We start from the raw sequence: 15,337 nt of genomic DNA, 5'->3' as shown, positions 1-15,337 counted from the left end.
GGTGCTAGATGAACAGTCAGGGGATCCCCAAACTCAGGACGAATTAATCCTCGGAACCACGAATGTCTGTGCAAAATGTCATCGCAATCCATCAAATAGTTTTAGGTACTTCAGTCTGGACCAAAGAGGCGATAACCAACATTGCCACACTGCCATCATGGCAAAATATCAGTTACAAACACCTTTATTTCTAAAGTTAAATCTTAAGCCATTTCAGGAATGTCAAAGCTTTGTACATACAAATACAGAAAATGTTTTCTCAAATCAGTCTGACATTACTAAATGGTTAAGATTGTATCTTCACAGCAAAGGTGCAAACATTAGTTGTTTTCATGATGGTCACGTTATTACAGTAAACCACAGATCCAACTTCCTGGGGGCCGCTTTTAGGTTCTACAGTAACACGAGTGCACATGGGTGATCGCCACCAGCCCACAGTTTAAGGACAACACTTCTTGGGTGCCGTGTTGGGCTGAGCCAGGCTGGTTCTCTGCAATTGCAGCGCCCGTGGTGCAGTGCACTTCACTCCATCCCAGCCCTCCTGCAGCTCCACCTCTCCACTCAACAGACCCTGGTAGATCCGCCGAGTGAGCAGCTCAAAGGCTTCCCTCACGTTCTGACCCGTCTTGGCAGAGGACTCCAAGTAGGGCATCCCGAGCTGCCCGGCCAGTTTCTCAGCCTCCTCCAGACTCACCACCCTCTCCTGCTGATCACCACGGTCACTCTTTTGCCCCACCAGGACGAACAGAACCTTCTGCGGCTGCACTCGCTCGCACACCTCGGCATGCCACTCCTTAATATGGTCAAAGGAGGCTCGGTTGGTCATGTCAAACACCAGCAGACCTCCGACTGAGTTGCGGTAATAAGAACGGGTCACTGACCTGAGGAAGGAAGAGACACACAGGGAGGGAGGGGGGGGAGACATGAGGAAAAACATGAAAACCTCTCAAAGCCCTCACTGGGCTGTGCAGAGTTCAGACTTTGGTACCAACGAATTTCCTGTTCCAGTAAGCAAATAATCAGCTGATTCTCTGCACTGTTTGAGTTGATCTTTTTTTAAGATAAGCTGATTGACAAAGGATCTGTTTTCTTTGTAAGGAATTGATCATCACTGTTTTTTCCCCCCACACCCTAATCATGAAACTGTCGAGAGGCATGTGGTTCCCCCATGAGACACTTAATGTTTAAAGCAAAGGAAAGGCACGGTGAACGGTCCTCCCAGCAGCAAGTGGGTAAAAACGTACTTCTTCAATCCTTCTTAATGAAAACAATCCTGGGTTTTCAGCTGACTCGGGTAGGATTAGCAGGCTACAGATATCATGCAGAGAGGAGCATAGTTTGCAATTAGCTACAGTTCATTCATCTGGAGAAGAGATATAATGAATTTAAAGACAGAATAAAACACGTTACTGCTTTTTTTTTGGGTAAATGCGCTGCTCGTGAAGAGTGATGCCCTTTCAAAGATCTGCCTTTTCCACTTTAAGCATTACCCATACTGCCTCCTGTGAACGTTGCACACCGATCTTGTGAGGGTGACGGGGTGGACACACAGTCATAGCTGAAAGCAAACGCTGATGAACAGCTCCGGTGTGAATGGAATAACCAGTGATAGTTTATTTGTTTAGTATATTTGCATGAATGAGTCATTTTTGGAATATGCATAATTAGTGCGTTACACAAAGAGGCATAGTGCGACGAGGTCTGGCGCATCCTCACCTGAACCTCTCCTGTCCAGCTGTGTCCCAGAACTGAAGCTTGACACGGACCCCCGGCTCCACCTCCAGGAAGTGGACATAGAAGTCTACTCCCACCGTCTGGTTGATAGACTCCAGGAACAGGTCTTCAGTGTAGCGCTTCAGCAAGGAAGACTTGCCCACTGTGGAGTCCCCCAGCATGATGATCCTGAACTGGTACTGCCACAAAGTCAGGTCCATTGTTACTGGTAGTGGAAAAGAGGCATGATTGTAAATACAGCTTGTGGGGATACAGAAGCGTATAGAAGTTATGGGTAAGACAAAAAAAATAAAATAAGATGTAGACTGCAGGAATTATGAAAGCTGTTGTAAGGTTAGAAATGGTTGAAGAAGAATATATTGATGTACCATGGGGGATGGAGAAAAAGATAAAAAACAAAAAAACAAGATGAAACTTGTAAGAGACTAGCAATCCCACATCAGCTTCCCACCAGTTGCTTCCCTATCTTTGACACTCAAAATGTTGAGAAACAACCACAGCAGCCACTCCTTATAAATCTCACTATCAGTAGAGCAGGCGGTGTTGACAGTCATCACAAACTCCTATGCAGTTGATGATTGCATCACAAGTCCCTCAGCCTCATTCCCACGGTGGCTCATCAAAACCTCTTCAAAAAGCAGGTATCTGGAGAAATATGTCCCACAAAGTAGATCCCAGTACAGCTGCAAGTTGTGATCAGAGTTGCCAAACGTAACTGCTACTGTAGGCATGTGCATGAGTGTGCCGTGCAGGGGTGTGGACTTGTGAAGTTTGCCTGTTGATACTTGACAAAAGGCGGGGCGGCATAAGGACACGGGGAGGGCTGTTGTGGAATGGGAGGTCCAGATGCACAAGGAAAGGGGGGCATTAGAAGGAAGTGGCAGTTGTATTTAGTACCATATTAAGGCAAACCAACTGCAAGTCATCATTGACAATCATAGACGGTGAGGATGAGTGTGGGCAACTGTTTTCCCACACAATTTTGCAGCAATTCTTATCACTTTATGGTCTCATCCGTACAGTGTACACCGCCTCCTAAAACGGGAAGTTAAAGACAATACAGTTTTACATTCAATGGGGGAAACAGGAGGAACGGCTCAGGATATCCAATTCCTTTTTCTACAATAGGGAGGTTTAACATTATTTTTAGAAAGGACAACAGGTCTACTGTCTTTAATCTCATCATGTGGCTATTGTAGTTTTGCACATAGGGGTTAGTAAAGGCACAATCTGTGGTCAAAATAAAAACATTAGAGAATAACTATCTAGCCATCTACTGTATATATATATATATCACTCCCAAATTGACTTGACAGCAACTGTTTTGGGTCTGTTAAAGGTTTGTTAAAACCGCAGTTGAAATCTTTTCATATTGTGGGATGTAATGAATAGGACAGCCTCCAGTGACTGCTAGAGCACTTAAGACTTTTAATTGTGTTCATAACTACAGGAAACAGACCAGTGGTTTGTCTCTTTAAGATGTGTGGGATTGTTGATGCATGTCCTTCTACAATTTTATAGTGACTGGTAAAAAGCAGAACATGCTCGGATTCTCAGGTCCACCAGAATAAAAGGCCAGATTGTCAAGAGGAATATATTATAAGTATATTTATTCAGAGTGTACACATATCACGTCACACATGCAATTTCATAAATATAAAAATACTCCTTGTTTCTCATATATTTGGGTCACCTGCAGATAAATGAAGGCATAACTATTCAGGTGCACTCAATGCAACAAGACTCAAAGCGAAAATGTAATCTGAAAGCTTGACGCTCATCATCTACATTCAGCTGCTCCGGTTTTCAGATCAAATCTTTAGTTTTCTTCTTTCAGTTTGAAGACATCAGTTCTCATATGCCAAGCTTTCTTTTTCAGTTCATACGTTATCTGAAGTGCCACTGACGGCTTGTCAGATGACTGCATCTTTATAGTTCATTTTAGGAAGTTCTGGGTCAGATAGTGCAGTAAAAAGGCAATGGAGTTTAAAATCATGTTTGTCGATGTAAGCAGGTAGAAAGGTCTCAACCATAAAAACCATGCACGCAGAACTAGAGAGTTCAGGTTTAAGGCATAAAAACACCCCAAAGTGCAATATCCATTACAACTTTCATGAAGAAATGAAAATCCAGTGTCCTTGGGATATTGGCTGATACCAAAAACACAACTTTGTGGTCCAGTTTAATATCATACCCTTGTGGTTTTGTGCTTTAAAAACAGAAAGGCATGTAGCTTACTCACTTTTCTGCAGTAACCGTTAATGAGAGTTATGATTTGTAAGCTGGTATTAAACCTAAAAAGGAGAAAAACAGCAACACATTAAATTGTAAAACAGATGATAAAACATTTGTTAACCAAGCTAATGATATGTCTAACTGTCACGATAAACAGGCAAAATTCTGGCAATACAAGTCACAAACTGTCCCAAGTAATAATGTTTCTTAGTTTTCATACATTAGATTGGATGAATTTGCAGAACAGTTGCCCCAAAAACAAATATGCAGACCCTGACATTTTGACACTGCTGCAAACTAATCTGCATATTCTGAGCGCGTTCCATTTTTTCTATACTTCACTTTCCATCTCCTCTCGTGTTCGCCCAAGCATCATGATCTTAAAGTTGCAAAAGTTACACAAGCCTCTGTACTGACAGGCTGATGATTTACCATTCAATCTCACTCTGTTCGTTTTCATTCCTACAGAGGTTTTCTGTAAAAACCTGCCAACATGTCTTTTCTTACAATTCCCCGTAAAAACACTTTGTCCCAGCTTCTCCTTAATGCAGCAACTCAAAGCCCCACAGAGTTCACAGCAAGACATCCCTTCACCTTTATACAATCAGTGACGACCGAGTTTAAATTGTAACAACAGTTTGTTGCATCAGTTAAGAGTAGACCTGCCTTTTTTTCTGGGCCTTGCATTTATCTGCACGAATGACACACAAACACAACAACTACATGGGCTTTAGTCTCAGGACAAAGAGGGGAAGTTCAGCTCAGACATGTCTTCTTCAGGAGAACTGCTGCCACTGCCGTCGCTGTAAGTGTCCCTGTAATATAGGATGAATGCATTAAATGACTTATAGAGCAGGAATGCCAGACAGGGATTGCTTTATTGTGATTGCAGATGCAATGACGATAGTGTCACTGTAAACTCGCTGTAGGAGAGTCAACTACATTGCCGGAGCATCATACAGTCATTTTATTCTAAACTTACCGTGGAGAGAGGCGACAGCCTTTGTTCAGGAAGCCCTGGAGTTTTCCTGCAGCAGCCAGCAGAAGACCAAAGTACGGAGGAGAAGGTTTGATGGGTCTGGAGGTGAACTCTGGATGGTACTGCACTCCAACAAAGTAACAGTGGTCTGAAACAACAAAGACCAGTCAATTAACACGGACATATTTACCTGCTACACGATATTATGCTCGGTTCAGTACACCAGTTAGAATATGACTTGCATAAAACACACGGCTGATATATTCACCAAAGAAGGACAATTTGAGGTAAAGCATGTTTAGGAGACAGTGAGGCTTCAGTGTACGTGTCAAACTGTCTTTTGGCAAGATACTGAAGCCCAAACTGCTCCCATGCGAGTGTGCATGTTTATTGCTCCTGATGAGCAGGTGGCACCTTGTCTGGCAGCGTCTGCCAGTGTATGAATGGGCGAGTACGTGTTGTAAAGCGCTTTGGGTGGACACTAAGATTAGAAAAGCGTTACCACGATCATCAGCAACAGCAGGTGGATACTTGTTTTCAATAACACTTTTCAATAACACTTTTCACTCACTCTCCAATTCAATGACTTCCATTCTCTCTCCTTCCACATCCTGGCCGACAAACTGAAGACCCTTTTTTTCAAAGTGGTGCTTCAGCTCAGGGTTCACCTAGAATGAGCAATGGTTCAAGGATTCAAAAATAAAAACGGATTTTTAATTAAAATGAAGCCTGAAGTCTCTCTCTGCAGCATGTGCAGATGGAATAAGATTACCTCAGAGTATGCATTTGTTTTGCACTCTCATACATCAAGGTCTTAGAACCTCGTTTTACCTCAAATCTATGCCTGTGCCTCTCGTCAACATATTCCACGCCTCCGTACAGTTTTCCTAGAACAATGAGATATCAGTCATCAAAAACACAAGCTGGAGTGATCAAACAGTCCACCATTAATTCTACGAAGATACATACTCAGTACACTCGTGCTGGACTTGAAAATAGTCCGCCTCTTCCCCAACCTCATAGTCCCACCCATCTGCCCTGGGTTGTGCTCCGGCATGTCAATCACCTGTCGAGATCAAATAGGATGCTAAAACCATTCTGGTAAAGACTCGGCTGGTATGATGGGATATGAGCTCAAAAGAGAAGATAACATACCACAGGGTAAGTGGATTCTGGATTGAATTCTGTGGAGTTGGCATCTGAAAAAGATGATAAGAGAAACTCATCCATGCTCAACGTCCCACCAGGTCTATGGTTCTTTCATCATTAAATTAGAAACCATAAGAACACATTTTAACAGTGTCACCAGCTGATCTGTGCAATTACTCACCTTCCCATCCGAGAACATTGCGGGCGAACTCGCACACTGCCAGCTGCATGCCCAAACATACTCCTGCACAAACCAAGAGCAGGACGATTGCACAATGAGAGCTTTTGTAAGGAGTCATACATTCAGACACACAAAGGTTTGCACAGCGGGGGTCTTGTTCAGTCCAACATGACAGTCTTTGAAAGTGATTATTTTAAAGTGGTTATGTGATGTTTAAGTGGATGCAATTTAGCTTTGTTTCTCATCAATGAAAAAACATTTTTTGACAGATTTTTTTTGTAGAGATTTGTTCCCATTTTGACATTGAAGAATCTGAATTATGTACAAATATAAAAACACACAAAGTAGCTAATTCCCGCTTTGAATCACATATAAAGTAAGTTCCTGTAACATTTTATAAACATGTTCTCAGTTGGGGGTTTGAGTTCTGGATGTGCCAATCAAATCCACAATTTTCATTCTGTGTAGCTTTATATTGCAAGAAAATACTTTGTATCCCAAGTCACAGTCCCCTGGCAGACTGTTCCTTAAGATTTCACTGAACTTATACTGATAAGATTAAGTGAAGATTAAGACTAAGTTCATCAAAGGAAGTACTTATGCAATCAATCATATTTTTAGTTTTGTATTTGTACTTGTACTTTAGCAGACGCCTAGTTAGTCCCGGACACACCAAAATGACAAAACTAGAATAACCGCCTCGCACATGTGTCCCTCCGCCAACCATTCAAGTTGCAATTTACATCCATGTGCGTCCAAAATGTCATCACTTATCCCATCAGACATTTGTGTGAAATTGTCATAATTAGCGTGTCGATACTTGAGTTAAAAAAAAACGTGTTCAGTGGCCTTGTCTATAAATCTATTCAGTTCACACTTATTCAAAGAAAAGTCCCTCAAGAAAAGTCCCTTTTAGCACAAGACTTACTTTGTTTTTTTAGCAAAATCCTGCAGAGCAAACCTTTAATATCAATTGATGAGGTTTCAGTTTCGTAAAACAAAAGACACATTAGCTATTCACGTTGTTGTCTAATCCACAGTGATGCAAATATGAAGCTGCATACCAAATGTGAACATGTCTTAAGCAACAGTCGACACACTTTAAGGTCTAGCTTTCATCAGGTTTGCATTATAGCATGATTTTACAATAGGATATCACTTACCCAGGAAAGGCTTATTCTGTTTCCTCGCCCAGTTAATAGCGTGCATCTTGCCTTCCGTCCCTCTCACACCAAAACCTCCGGGTACCAACACACCACTGTGGGGTGGAAGGAAAGAGTGACAGCCTCGGGTCATTTTAGAAATCAGTCCAGATTATCTTTCAGTCAAACCTACACAACATAAAAACACCTGCATACCTTTAGACACATTATTGATAACAGTGTTCTGACTGAAAAACTAAAAGATAGCCCAAGAGGTAGAATGTAAGACGAGTTACAGCAGATGTTGTGAATCACATTTATCATTTGACTAGACAGCGAGGACAAAATTGGGATTTTTTTTGCAAAGAAAGACAATAAGATGTGATCTATACAGTGTAATAAAACACTGTGAATTCCTACAAAGCAAAGAAGTCATTGACCATTTTATAAAGCTGCTTAAGCCACTGGGCCTTACAGCACTCTGCTGCCATCATGTGGACTCCTCAATTAGAAGCTTTATAGTAATAGTTTGTCTACTCACTGAGCACTGCAGAGTTTTTGCCAGGCCTCGTGGTATTTCACGGGCTCATCTTGCAGAGTGGCAGCCTCTAGGTCTGCAGAGTCTATGTACTGCAATAAAGACAAGCAGCGTGTTGGCCATGATGTTGACCGCTCTCCGTCAAAATGATGCAGACTCCTCTTTAAATACGGGTAATGGTTAGGTATTATGCCAGTTTTACAAGCGTTCTGTGACGACTGTTAATACATTCTGCAAAGCAGTGTTGCAAAATCCACAAATCAATTTACAAAACATAAAAAAAATTGTATTGATTCCATACCTTGACCTCTAGTTTGTGATTAACTGCGAGGGCCGAGTGCTCTAGGGCCTTGACGACGGAGGTGTAGGAGTCGGATAACTTTGTGTATTTCCCCACCAGGGCTATAGAGACGTGCTCCAAGAGACGGGCAGATCTGAGGAGAGAGCAAGATGATTTACAAACCGACTGTTCCATAACTGTAAAGGTATTTGTGTCCCATTTCCTTACAACCCTTGAGCAAGACAACGTAGGAAACGGTTAACGTCCTCACCTGTCAGCCATCTCCTTCCACTTCGTGAGCATCTTTCTGGGCCTCACCTCGATGGGCAGGCTCAGCCGCTGACAGAAGTAGCTCACAACCCCCTGGTCCTCCAGCAGCAGGGGCACTCTGTAGACCGAGGAGACGTCATGGACACAGATCACCTGGAAGGAATGACGAAACATGTCATCCGTCTTTATGTTTTAAATTGATAAAAAGGACGAGCAATGTGAACATTTTTAGATGAAAAAGTCACACTTTACCTGTGTGGGCTCTACGTGACAAAACATGGAGATCTTCTCCTTGACGGATGTTTCTAGAGGCGATGAACAGCGGCACATGATCTGCAAAGGACCAATACGTTTGTTTTTAAAACTGGACAAGGATATAACAGGCATGCAAACTAATCAGGGATGATCATCGGGATTCAAAACAGAAAATTCAGCTGAAAGGAGTCACGTTTGCATGACTGGTTTGGTCTTAAAAGGTTCCTATAAATACTGTTGGAGCCATGGTGTAGTTTGTTTTATTTTAGGTTTGAAGGAAACACAAGGTGAATTTATACATGCAGTTCTGACATTGAACACAGGGTTGAGCATTAATGTAGAAGAGAATATAGGCACGGTGTGTGGGACGAGAAGCTAACAGCTTCTGACCGTGTCCTGTCCTGTCCTGTCCTGTCCTGTCCTGTCCTGTCCTGTCCTGTCCTGTCGGTGCGAGAGCGTGACTGGCATGCTCAGATTCATTGGCAGGATTAAGATTAAACAATGCTGATTTAATGCTGTGGCGACAATGTGAAACTGAATGAATGGATCCAAAGAGATAAAGCACACTGAGCAGTGATTTGTTTGTCCGAACAAGTTCTCCCCTCAGTGGCTTACAGATAACATTAGATATTTTAAAAAGTCACTACAAATACCGTCTTAGATTTTATGTCCAATATGTCAGATTGGATTTGGCTGTGTACAACATAGGATGATAGAATACATAACCGAGAATTATTGGATATGGACTTTCTACACATACAGGGACAGGAGAGGCACTGCCTGTTTAAATCTGTGCTGCAGAAGGGAATGCCAAGTTTTAAGAGCAAATTTGAATCTAACTCACCAGATCTGGAGACAAGCCCAGCCCTCGGAGTTCTCGAACACTGTTCTGTGTTGGTTTGGTTTTCTGCTCTCCTGTGGTATTGGGCTGAGGGCACAAAAGTCAAATTGTAGCTTAAATGCGAGCGACAGATAAACCAGTGGGTATTCTCTAACCCCTTCTCCTTCAATTGAAACAAAAACACACAATAAAGCATAGACTTAAAACTACTTCACTTGAAATAATATTAATCACGACATGCGTGTGCCATACCTGTGGTACCAGGCTCACGTGGATGTTGCAGAAGTTCTCCCTCTTCACTTTGAACTGGAACTGTCTGAAGGCCTCGATGAAGGGCATGCTCTCAATGTCCCCCACTGTGCCTCCCAGCTGTTGACACACAACACCAACTCAGACCATAGAACTCAATGCACAAACAAACAGGTTGGTTCTCATCAACTTGTATAACCGCCACACCCGTAGAAAGTAAAAATGTCATTAGCTGTACTGAGCTAATAAAACCGTCAGAGCTGGTTTTGATTTATGCCACGAGAGAATAACGACTGGAGGCCGGGTAATAATTCAACTCTATTTATGAAGATTTGATTAATTTCAACAGCAAATACACTCAGGATGATATTATTCTATTGTATATGTTGTCAAACAAACCTATTGGAAATAAAATACTTTGTTTTACTGTAGGGCTAGCAGAGGACTATGGATTTACAGACTCCACAGTAAATCCATTTGTTATCCGCAAATTTTTTGTTTTTTTCTAAATATTTTTTTCTGCTTTGCTGACAGACCCATTTCTGCAAGTTCAGCAATTTCTCTGCTTGCCGAGTGGTGCTATTATTTTCTATTGCTTCAGGCAACATATTTCAACGAATTGTTATTGTTATTTCTCTTAAACACACTAATAATTGGTCACAAATCGCTTAGGAGTTGCCAAGATATACGACACTTGACGAAGAATGTTTTTTGTGTCCTTTATGCATTGAATGCAAAAATCTTGTTTGGCCATTTAATTTAATGCATTTAATAATTTCAATTGAACAAATCCCGCTTTGATGAGAACAGATACAAGTACCTACAAGACTGACTTACCTCAATGACACAAACTTGAGGCTCCACACCATCTTCATCTACGGAGATCCTGGCCTGCTTCATCACCCACTCCTGGATGGCATCTGTGATGTGGGGCACCACTGAAAACAGATTGACAGAATAAAAGAGATATAAAACTGATCACCGCTCATTGAACATACTTGTGTAGAAGAATACCGCAAATGTGCTGCTCTGCCGCCAAAAGAGGGGACGCTGAATTTAGGGTCCTGGGGGGGCTTCCATGTTGTACTCACTCACCTTGTACAGTCTTGCCCAGGTAGTCTCCCCTCCGCTCCTTGTTGATGACCGACTGGTAGATCTTTCCAGTGGTGAGGTTGTTGTCTCTGGTAAGACAGATGTCTAGGAAACGCTCATAGTTCCCCAAGTCCAGATCCACCTCACCGCCATCATCGAGAACAAAAACTTCACCTGCACCACACAGACATTTACCTTAGGGTTAGTGAATACTAGTGAAAACTGACAATAACAACCATCCAGGAAACAGCTTGACCCACTCATTAAACAGCAGATGATACCTCAAACAAATATAAAAGCTCGTCGGAATCACTCGATCGCTCACCGTGTTCATATGGCGAAAAGGTGCCGGCGTCAATATTGATGTATGGATCGATTTTGATGGCTGTGACATGAAGGCCGCAGGACTTGAGGATTGTCCCCACGCTGCTGGCAATGATGCCCTTTCCAATACCTGATATAACACCACCAGTAACCAGGATGTACTTCATAATGGCATGTGATGACTGAAAACAAGACAACAAAAAAAATGTGAATTAGTACTACACCTTCAGGCCATGTGCCCATGCTTCAACTTCAACCACATGAATGATGCAACACAGACAGTGAGAGTGCTCCATTACCAATCTAAAACTCTGTTTTACTCCTTGTATTCCTCTGTTGTAACATTACAATAACATGCATCAGCAATAGAAAACATTAAAAGCAGTCAATATGGCGGAGGAGACATGTTACATTAATGCGTTTTCAAACTTGGGAGAGGTGTGACTACCGCTTTGTTTACGTCTGCATCGCGCCCTCACGTTATCCAGACACATAACACAAGGTGACATTGAACGGGTAAATCCCACTAAAAGCATAAAGGAGGTGCGTTTTAAAGCAGATCTTACAATTACTGCACGTTTAACATTGGAGATTAACCACATGATCTGAAACGCAATGGCGGGAAATACCAACAACCCAATAGGCACGCTCATATGAAGGAGGAGACTTCTGTGAGCTTCCTGCGAGTCCAACCATCTTGTCATTGCGATGCCAAAACGTATTTGTCAGTAAAGTAATAAAGCATATCATTAAGCTCATACAACGCTGCTGATCTGGTGTGGACGGGGAATTTTGACGTAGCCTAACAAACAAACTGCTGCAAGGACTGCTTTGACTACCAGTTCTGCAGACTGACTGTTCACTTTGCGTCGTTGATGTCTAAGCGAGATGTTGTTAACAACAACAACAATGGCGTTAAGTTAATATGAACCGCCTGCGTGACTTATACAGCTAATACGCTACAGTTACACTAGCTAACGTTAGCTAAATGTGACCATTTTATAGACGACACACGTCGCAGCATATTAAACTGACTATCTGGCACACCGCGTAAGCCTGGTAATACCACACAAACTTACCTTACGGTAAAAAGACGTTATCGTTTCGTATCAGTAACTGTTGTGAATTCAACTGTCTCTACTTTTGTTAACGAGTCTCCACGTTCGCCCTGCAGTAGAAACACGTGTAGCAGCCTGACAGACAGACAACCAGATCCACTTGTTCTGGAACAGTTTGTGTCCCACCGTTTCAGCATTCTGTGGGTTATTTATGCCCTAGTCTTAGCCTCTCAGGCAGATCATCGTCGGCCACCCCCACAGGATCCACCAATCAGGTGGTGGTGTCAGGGTTAGGTTACCGAGGGAGGCAGCTCTGTGGGAAATAATGACCCACGGTGCTTCTGTCACAGAGGCGTTTTGCACCGTATGACGTCACACGTATTGAAGTGAACGTAATTCAAGGTCAATGTAAGCGTAATATATTGTAATAAGATGGATATGGAGAAATACTAATACTTTCTGTACTAACCATGTAGTCTTACACTACATTTACTTCAGATCTGATACTGTGCACACAAGCAATCCACCCTAGACTGATCCCGACTACATATATAATCTATATATTGTATTTATTTTTTGTGGTTTACTGTTTGCCTTACATTTTGGATTTGTACCTTATATTTTTACCTTATTGCTAATGTATCTATTATATTATATTGCCACTCCCACTTTGCATTGCAACTGCTGCACAGCAATTTCGCTCGGAATTAATAACGTTTTATCTGCCTTATTGAAACATTATGAATAATTAAGTTGTCATTTTCTTGGACAGTTAGCTGACATCTTTGACATCTTTATCCATGACTGTTCATGGACATATCTTATAATATCATCTTGTATATATATATTTCATTATTCTAATTTAATTTTTTTTGTTTTTTTACTTATACTTTAAAATATCTCAATCATTTGTCATAATCATTCTTATCATAATTCTGTCACCTCCTATTCTTGTATTTGTTCATCAGTTAATTTGTTAACAGCTTCACCACTAGATGGCATATAAGTTCTATGTTGCATTTTTAGCATATGTCTGTGCCAAATTGAGCTTTTAACATAGTTATTCACAAATATTGAACCTTGTGACTTTGAAGGGGTAAATAAGGCATCAGATATAGCAACACAGAGATTGATACCGTTGTGAGCAGTGATACCCTTGCCATTTCCGGTTTGGCCAACTAAGGCAGTCCCAAATAGAGCAATGGTCCCTCGTATCTACATTGATGCAGTAATGCTGTCTGTGAGATATTAAAGTTTTTCTTCATGTATTCACTGTCGCACTGCTCCAGTTTTGCTGTAGGTAATGAGAGTGGTGATTCTAATTCCTTTCTGTCCATGATCTTGATCTAATTAAAGACCTCATCCCTGCCACCTCATTTTCATAAGCTGTTCCCTTCAATTACATCTGACAAGTGAGCACAGACACACATTAACCTCCTGCATGAAGAGGTACTGTGCTTCCCTCGTCTCTCTGCAATATTGAAATCACAGAGAGGGCAATTCAAAGGTACTTCCAGCTCCTTGAATACACATTTTTGTAAAACACGTGAGTGGATGACAGTGCACGGTATTAACCACCTTCAATATGTTTTAGTTTTCTGATACAGTGACAATATAGTGCCATGTTCTGCAGTGTTTCTTGGCAGTTAATGATTGTCTATACAATGCTTTTTTTTTTTTTCCTTCCACAAAGAGCAAGATAAGCCAATGAATGGAGAGATATGAATACTGAAATACATTTGGAGCTCATACAAGACTGGTTTACTTTGCTACTATCAAAATGGACATAACATCTTGCACAGATGTGTCAGTGACTGCAAAGTGTAAATACAAAGCGACGTGTTTATGGGTTCTTGAAAAAAACAAACACATTTTGACGTAATTGTTTGTCATTTTGTGAAATATGCTTATTTGCTTTTCTTTATGAGGGTTGCTGCTGCACTTGGCTGCTGTTTGCCCTGAAATATTTCTAAATAACATTTATTTTTACAATCAACACTTGAAATGAGGAAGCCACTTGCAAATGACAAGGTAGTTCAGAATGTAAACCAGACTGTGGTGTTTCATTTTTACCTCTTTACTTAAATATTTGACATATTTAATTCCCCTTGAAAAGGCAAAAAAAATAAATACTTATTTTCTGTTACCATAGTCTATAATAATTGACTTTGCTGCAGATTATCAGCAGCACAAATCAGAAGACAGGCGATGTTGACTAATATTTCCTGGAAATAATGCGAAGGAGTTCTGTTAAATAACTCTAAAATATCTTGGCTGTTTTCACTCACATTTCAATTGACCTTCCTTTTCTTCTCTCTTAACTAATTATTATGTTTTAGTAGTAGTAACTGAACACCTGTACTACTCTATATTAAAATGTAACTTCACCCCAAGATCTGAGCCTGAGAAATGAAACCACGCCCACTTCCATTTGACTAAAGCCTTGACGCATCAATGACAAATATGACAGCTACAGTAGCATGGAAAATAGCAACATGGCATGGGTGATTGCATTTTGATGAATGCACTGTTTAACATGACAAGAATTTACCCTGCGGTCGCTCCGCTTCACTCCTTCACTCCTTTACTCCTTCACTACTTTGCTGGGAGCACCAGCTTTGGAAACAAACAGGGACCCATTCTGCCTTTGGCCCCCAGCCTGTAGTTCCAGTGATTTTCTGCAACATTAGCATGAAACATGGTGGCATTAGCAAGCTAACATTAGCTAGCTAACTAGCCAGACACTAAATGAGAAAAATTAAACAACTTAATGCTTCACACTCTTTTATCTACTATTTTATTTAATGACATAGATTATTTCCTAAAGGTTGAGATTAGGGGATATTCAAAACAATAGATGGCGTTTTAATCCATTTTTGAAATGCAGATTTTTTTTTCTGTACAAACATTAGCATTGATGTGTTTCATCACAGCACAGTCATATCATTAAGTCATAGTTTAAAAAACACCTTTTATATTGCAGTTACTCTTTAAAATAAGACCATCTATT

The 15,337-nt window shown here is 41.2% G+C and overlaps 2 protein-coding genes across 3 annotated transcripts; both read right to left on the bottom strand.

The window, feature by feature from the left end:
- Nucleotides 1–166: 166 nt before the first annotated feature.
- rab42b (RAB42, member RAS oncogene family) lies at nt 167–2,495 on the bottom strand. 2 transcript variants are annotated; one of them, XM_068735376.1, is made up of 3 exons: nt 2,103–2,495; nt 1,717–1,939; nt 167–881 (listed from the first exon to the last, which is right to left on the bottom strand). In XM_068735376.1, exons 2-3 carry the CDS (start codon nt 1,932–1,934, stop codon nt 440–442), a joined length of 660 nt encoding a protein of 219 aa, XP_068591477.1. In that variant the 5' UTR covers nt 1,935–1,939; nt 2,103–2,495; the 3' UTR covers nt 167–439. The 2 variants fall into 2 exon arrangements, with proteins under 2 accessions (XP_068591477.1, XP_068591476.1); XM_068735375.1 differs by having other exon boundaries at nt 2,258–2,495.
- An 832-nt stretch (nt 2,496–3,327) lies between these two features.
- ctps1b (CTP synthase 1b) lies at nt 3,328–12,515 on the bottom strand. Its single transcript, XM_068735373.1, has 18 exons — nt 12,349–12,515; nt 11,271–11,451; nt 10,949–11,119; nt 10,691–10,791; nt 9,857–9,973; nt 9,608–9,691; nt 8,761–8,841; nt 8,510–8,661; nt 8,260–8,392; nt 7,962–8,050; nt 7,442–7,536; nt 6,279–6,341; nt 6,104–6,147; nt 5,918–6,014; nt 5,780–5,835; nt 5,520–5,616; nt 4,952–5,096; nt 3,328–4,784 (listed from the first exon to the last, which is right to left on the bottom strand). The coding sequence occupies exons 2-18, from the start codon at nt 11,434–11,436 to the stop codon at nt 4,706–4,708; spliced, it is 1,770 nt and encodes a 589-aa protein (XP_068591474.1). The 5' UTR covers nt 11,437–11,451; nt 12,349–12,515; the 3' UTR covers nt 3,328–4,705.
- Nucleotides 12,516–15,337: the final 2,822 nt, after the last annotated feature.

Source organism: Cebidichthys violaceus, unplaced genomic scaffold, assembly GCF_023349555.1.
Source record: "Cebidichthys violaceus isolate CVI_PGR_0920_01 unplaced genomic scaffold, fCebVio1.0.p SCAF_7, whole genome shotgun sequence".
Lineage (NCBI taxonomy): Eukaryota > Metazoa > Chordata > Actinopteri > Perciformes > Stichaeidae > Cebidichthys > Cebidichthys violaceus.
Note: the sequence above shows the minus strand (reverse complement) of the source record. Positions and strands in the feature narration are given on the sequence as shown.

Bases quoted from the DNA above. Each gene is read 5' to 3' on its own strand.
- rab42b (XM_068735375.1), bottom strand. From the start codon at position 2,288: ATGACTGTCAACACCGCCTGCTCTACTGATA. The intron at 1,940-2,257 runs GTGAGATTTATA...TTCCACTACCAG, and splicing joins CACCGCCTGCTCTACTGATA to TAACAATGGACCTGACTTTG. The intron at 882-1,716 runs GTGAGGATGCGC...TTCCTTCCTCAG, and splicing joins GCTGGACAGGAGAGGTTCAG to GTCAGTGACCCGTTCTTATT.
- ctps1b (XM_068735373.1), bottom strand. From the start codon at position 11,436: ATGAAGTACATCCTGGTTACTGGTGGTGTTATATCAGGTATTGGAAAG. The intron at 10,792-10,948 runs GTGAGTGAGTAC...ATCTGTTTTCAG, and splicing joins CCTGGGCAAGACTGTACAAG to TGGTGCCCCACATCACAGAT. The intron at 5,097-5,519 runs GTGAGTGAAAAG...TTGTTGTTTCAG, and splicing joins GGAAGTCATTGAATTGGAGA to ACCACTGTTACTTTGTTGGA.